This window comes from Colobus angolensis, unplaced genomic scaffold (genome assembly GCF_000951035.1).
Source record: "Colobus angolensis palliatus isolate OR3802 unplaced genomic scaffold, Cang.pa_1.0 Scaffold110, whole genome shotgun sequence".
NCBI lineage: Eukaryota > Metazoa > Chordata > Mammalia > Primates > Cercopithecidae > Colobus > Colobus angolensis.
Window position 1 is genome coordinate 270,373 of NW_012112031.1, and position 5,640 is coordinate 276,012.

Below are 5,640 nucleotides of genomic sequence, written 5' to 3' on the forward strand. Positions count from 1 at the left end.
TTTGTTTTTCATCGCTGGAGAGTTTTAAGCAAGAGAGTGAATGGTTTGTTTTTAAAAGTTTGCTCTAGCAGCTGTGCGGAGAGTTCGTGGGGAGGGTTTGAAAGCAGAAACCATTCAGGAGAGGACCCAGAAGTCCCAGTGCCAGACATGGCAGTCGGCCCCACCCTGGGTAAGGGACCAGGGAGAAAGTGGGGGACATGGAAGCCCACCAGGTTTCCCGCCAGTCCAGCGGTTTTGTTCACTGAAATGGAAAACAGTGGAGAAGTAAGTTTGTTTTGGACACATTGGCTTTGAGGGTCCAGGGTAGATGTACGAGGCTGAAACTCAGGCAATAAAAATTGAGGTGAGAAACACAGCATTTAAACAGGTGCAGGAGGCCGAGCACAGGGGCTCATGCCTGTGATCCCAGCGCTCTCGGAGGCCGAGGCGGGAAGATCGATGGAGGGCAGGAGTTCGAGACCAGCCTGAAACCAAAAACCAAAAATCTTAGTCAGGCGTGGGGGTGGGAGGCCAAGGCGGGAGGATGGAGGCAGGGGACTGGACGAGACGCGTGTCAGCCCAGAGATTTAAAATCTCTCTGCCCACTCTCCCCTTCCTGCGGTCAACTGTGCAGTTTCCAACAGACAGAAGCACGCATGCGCGCGCCACTGGGTGCCGAGGTCCCCGACAGAAGCACGCATGCGCGCGCCGCTGGGCGCCGAGGTCCCCGACAGAAGCACGCATGTGCACATGCGAGGGCTGTGTGCGAGGGCTGTGTGCGAGGGCTCAGCAGACAGAAGCATGCATGCACACATCGCTGTGCCGGGCTCTCCAACAGATGGAAGCATGCATGCGCGCACCGCTGTGTGCCTAGTTCTCCAACAGAAGTACGCATGCGTGCACCTCTGGGTGCCTAGTGCTCCAACAGAAGTACGCATGCGTGCACCTCTGGGTGCCTAGTGCGCCGACAGAAGCACGCATGCGCGCACCGCTGTGTGCCTAGTTCTCCAACAGAAGTACGCATGCGTGCACCTCTGGGTGCCTAGCGCTCCGACAGAAGCACGCATGCGCGCACCGCTGTGTGTCAAGGGCCCCCGACAGAAGCACGTATTCGCACACCGCTGTGCGCTGAGGTCGCCAAAGACAGAAGCACGCATGCGCACACCGCAGCCCGAGGGGCGCCAGGCTGAAGCGTCCTGACTGCGCAGGCGCAGCGGGGGTGGTCGCCATGGAGACGCGTGGCCCTGGCCTGGCGGTCCCCGCGAAGGGCCGCCCACTAGTCGACAGCAGGTCTCGGGCGCCCCCGGGGCGGGTTGGGTTGCAGCTCAGCGGGCGGATGGACCGCCGCGGTAGGGCAGGGGCATCGGGGTACGAGGACAACGACGGCGAGGAGGAGGAGCGGGAGGGCGGCGCCGCGGGCCCGCAGGGGTCTAGACTGCCCCCCATCCCAGGCGGCGCCTCCGAGCTGGCCAAACGGAAGGTGAAGAAGAAGAAAAAAAGGAAGAAGAAGACCAAGGGGTCTGGCAAGGGGGACGGTAAGAGGAGCAGCTAGCGCGGCTGTGTCAGCTCCGCTTCTCTGGAGAATCTTCAGGGACCCCAATTTACCTGGAGACCCTTCAGACCGGAAACAGAAGCTCAGTGGTCCCGGACCGAGGTCCTCCTGCTCCCCACACCTGCCGGTCAGCAGCGCAGCGATGCCCCCAGCCCCCGCCCCATGGAGACCATCCACCAACTTTGCGGTCCCTTAGCCCCACACAGAGACCCCCACAGACATCCACCATTCCTAAGAGCCTTCCAGCCCCACACAAAGACACCCTCTCAACTTCCTAATCCTTCAGCCAAAACTGGCAATCTTAAACTTCTGCACCTTCCCCACAGAGGCTCTCCTCACAAGACACTTTCCCCACCCCAAACACATTGATGCCACTTGAAAGGCCCTCACTCTCATGCACAGAGAAGGGCAGAGTCCTGCCTCCCCTCCTCACACCCTCGTGCGTTAAGGCTGCCTGCCTGCCTCTGGATGTGCTGTAGACACCCACACCCACAGACGTGTATATAAGCATGGGCTCCCCATCGCACCCACCAAGGGGCCGCCTTGGACTGCACAAACCCCATCACTCCAGTCACTGTGACATCCTCCGATAATCCCTGACACCCTCCACCACTCTCCTCTTCATATCAATGTAACACCAACAGTGAAACTAAAGGGTGGGGCGCAGCGCCTCACACCTGTAATCCGAGCATTTTGGGAGGCCAAGGTGGGAGGATCACTTGAACCCAGGACTTCCAGGCTGCAGTGAGCTATGATTGCACCACTGCACTCCAGCCTGGGCAACAAGCAAGACCCTGTCTCTTTTTTTTTTTTTTTTTGAGACGGAGTCTTGCTCTGTCACCCAGGCTGGAGTGCAGTGGCCGGATCTCAGCTCACTGCAAGCTCCGCCTCCCGGGTTTACGCCATTCTCCTGCCTCAGCCTCCAGGAGCCCGCCACCTTGCCCGGCTAATTTTTTTTATTTTTTAGTAGAGACGGGGTTTCACCGGGTTAGCCAGGATGGTCTCGATCTCCTGACCTCATGATCCGCCCGTCTCGGCCTCCCAAAGTGCTGGGATTACAGGCTTGAGCCACCGCGCCCGGCCAGACCCTGTCTCTTTAAAAAATAATAAAAAAACCTAAAGCACAGATCCCTGTGATGCACACACATTCATAGTCTACACACACAGACACGGGCTGTTAATGTGTTACACATTCACGTGTGTAGTCACACGCAGGCAGGAATTGCAGTCTGTCTCAGGGACACCTTCACAAACACACACACCCCACCTGCCATAAACCCCAGTCCCTACCTCTCACCAAGCTCTTCTTGTAGAACCCCTAGATTTCTTGACAAAGGGCCTGGGCACCCACTTTGAGAAGAGAGAGCACAGCAGTGACAGAGAATGCAGGTACCCGTGAGTGCTGTGAGGCCACTGTCGCCTGTGTGGCCCACCTCAGTGGCTCTGGCTGTCAGGGAGAGGGCCCTAAGCTCCACTTCTGGGCCCTGGCGCTCTGTGGCAGAGCTGGCACCAAGGCAAGCAGGAGGCAGGAGTGGCAGCCTTGCCCATATTGACCGTGCAGTGTGGGAAGGGAGCACTGGGAGGATGGTTAAGTCCTTCTCAGGTGGCATCGTCATACAAGGCAAGAAAATTCTGCAGTTCGGGTCAAGAAGCCCTGTGTGGCTGGGCACAGTGACTCACACCTGTAATCCCAGCACTTTGGGAATTCGAGACCCGCCTGGCCAACATGGTGAAACCCCGTCTTTTATATATTTTATATGAAAATATAAAAACTAGCTGGGCGTGGTGGCAGGTGCCTAGAATTGCTTGAACCTGAGAGGTGGAGGTTGCAGCGAGCTGAGGTTGTGCCACAGCGCTCCAGCCTGGGTGGCAGAGTGAGACTCTGTCTCAAAAAAAAAAAAGAAGCCCTGTGTGTATCTGCAAAAAGAAAAAAAGAAATTTGGCAGTTCACCGTCCTTTTGGCGCAGCTTTTCACTGTAGATATGACAGTGACACGTTCCTCATGCCGTCAGCAGGGGGCACCAGACAGCGTTCAGGGCGCAGGAAGGGAGAGAAGTGTCAAAAGCCGATTACTTTTCTTTTTTTTCTTAGGGAAGGAGATACTTCTCTCTCCCCTAAAATAAAAGGATGAGCTGACGGAAGAACCACAATTTGTAGCATTTTATGTGCATGTTAAATAATTCTGAAGTGCTGTTCATGTTAAAAAATCAGTACGAGCCACGCATCAGAAGTATTTCTGGCATAATATTGCTTTCATCAGTCAAATTTAGGAAGTTTTCCTGTTGTTTTCCGTTTCTTCCATCATAAAGTGTCTAGACTCGGGTAGAGTCACAGACTCCCAGCCCTGGGAATGGCCATGGTGAGCACGTGGTGAGGGTGTGTGGAGGCAGCACGGCCCGGTGGAAAGAACAGAGCACTGGGGGCCTGGCCTGCACTCGGGTCCCAGCTCTGCCACTGGCTCTTGACATTGGCAAGTCCCTGAAACTTTTTGAGCTTCAATTTCCTCCCCCAAAAAACAGGGCCTATCGCCTTTACCCAGAGGGCCTGGCTCAGACCATGTGCTCAGTGAATGGTTCCTCCTTCCCCAAAATAGTTCCAGCAAAATCACACAGGCAGTGGGTGGGCACGAGACGGGTGGACTTGGCAGCCTGAGCCCTGGGTACGGAGGGGCCCCCATCCTCCTCTTCCATCTTGGGTGATTTTGGCACCATCCCCAGCGGGCCAAGGGCAGACATTGCCGCAAACACTAACCTGCTCATCTACTCAGCAGATAAACATCAGAGCCCGAGCGTGAAGAGCCAGCTGTTTTCTTCCTCCTTTCATGACATCTTAAGTCCTGGCAAAGACCATGGCCCGAAACCGGAGCACAGACAGAGCAAAGTGGAGAACAAGCACCTCCCTTCGGACTCCTCCACCGTCAGCCTCCCCGACTTTGCCGAAATAGCCGAGAACCTTGCGAACCAGATCAACGAAAGTCTGCGCTGGGATGGAGTTCTTGCTGACCCAGAGGCAGAGAAGGAAAGGATTCGCATCTATAAACTGAACCGGAGAAAGCGGTACCAGTGCTTGGCCCTCAAGGGCTTCCACACCGACCCTGATGCCCTCAAGAGCTTCCACACTGACTCCAATGCCCTCAAGAGCTTCCAGTCCGACGCTGACGCCCTCAAGAGCTTCCAGTCTGACCCCGACGCCCTCAAGGGCTTCCAGTCCGACCCCGACGCCCTCAAGAGCTTCCAGTCCGCCCCCGACGCCCTCAAGAGCTTCCAGTCCGACGCTGATGCCCTCAAGAGCTTCCAGTCCGACCCCGATGCCGAGGAGACCCCTGAGAACTTACCCTACCTCTCAAACAAAGATGGCAGCTCCAGCTGCAGGCAGCCCACATCGACAGCTGAGCACCCCAATCTCTACTTGGAAGGAAACCTTAGCCCAAAGCTTCTACGCTCTGATTTAGCTCCTACTCTGCTGGAGTAAAACTCCACCCACAATGCGACAAACTGATAATTTCTCCTTACCACAAGTTTATGTGTTAAAAACAGTCATCACAAAAGAAAATGAGACCAGTACACGGGCGAGGCCGACTCTCCCATCACCAGGATGCCCTTGGCTGCCCGGGAAAGCCACAGCTCCTCGAGAACATATGCAATTTAGTGAACAGAATTCTTTTCAGAATTTCCTTTTTCTTAAATAAGCATCTCTGTTATTTCTCACCACAGCTAGTTGTCTATAATCTGCCCCCAAAAGAAAAGAAAGTGTGTAGATTATTTACATCTTAAAGTCTCCATCTCATGGTGAAACTCCTCACACAGTACCTGCTTCTGTCGGCCCAAGGACCATGCCCTGAACCTCTTGGAGCCTTTTTCTGTTTTAATTAAATGCACGTCCTGCCTTTAAACGGCCTCAGAATAAGTGGGTTCCAGAACTTCATCCCTGGGAAGTTACTATAGAAGTCCCAAAAGGAATATTGCTTCTTTTATAAACATGGTCCCCTCCTAATCCCCCATTAGAAAAAGCCTCGCTTAATCCCAGCACTTTGGGAGGCCGAGACGGGCGGATCATGAGGTCAGGAGATCGAGACCATCCTGGCTAACCCGGTGAAACCCCGTCTCTAC

General features: G+C 55.0%; 1 protein-coding gene across 1 annotated transcript; it reads left to right on the forward strand.

The window, feature by feature from the left end:
• The first annotated feature begins 1,175 nt into the window (after nt 1-1,175).
• Nucleotides 1,176-5,524, forward strand: LOC105521532 (chromosome unknown open reading frame, human C17orf97). The gene is made up of 2 exons (XM_011955761.1): nt 1,176-1,514; nt 4,302-5,524. Exons 1-2 carry the CDS (start codon nt 1,208-1,210, stop codon nt 5,000-5,002), a joined length of 1,008 nt encoding a protein of 335 aa, XP_011811151.1. The 5' UTR covers nt 1,176-1,207; the 3' UTR covers nt 5,003-5,524.
• Nucleotides 5,525-5,640: the final 116 nt, after the last annotated feature.

Excerpts from the sequence above, each read along its gene's own strand:
- LOC105521532 (XM_011955761.1), top strand. The coding sequence starts at position 1,208 with ATGGAGACGCGTGGCCCTGGCCTGGCGGTCCCCGCGAAGGGCCGCCCA. Across the intron at positions 1,515-4,301 it reads GGGGTCTGGCAAGGGGGACG|ATAAACATCAGAGCCCGAGC; the intron begins GTAAGAGGAGCA and ends TCTACTCAGCAG.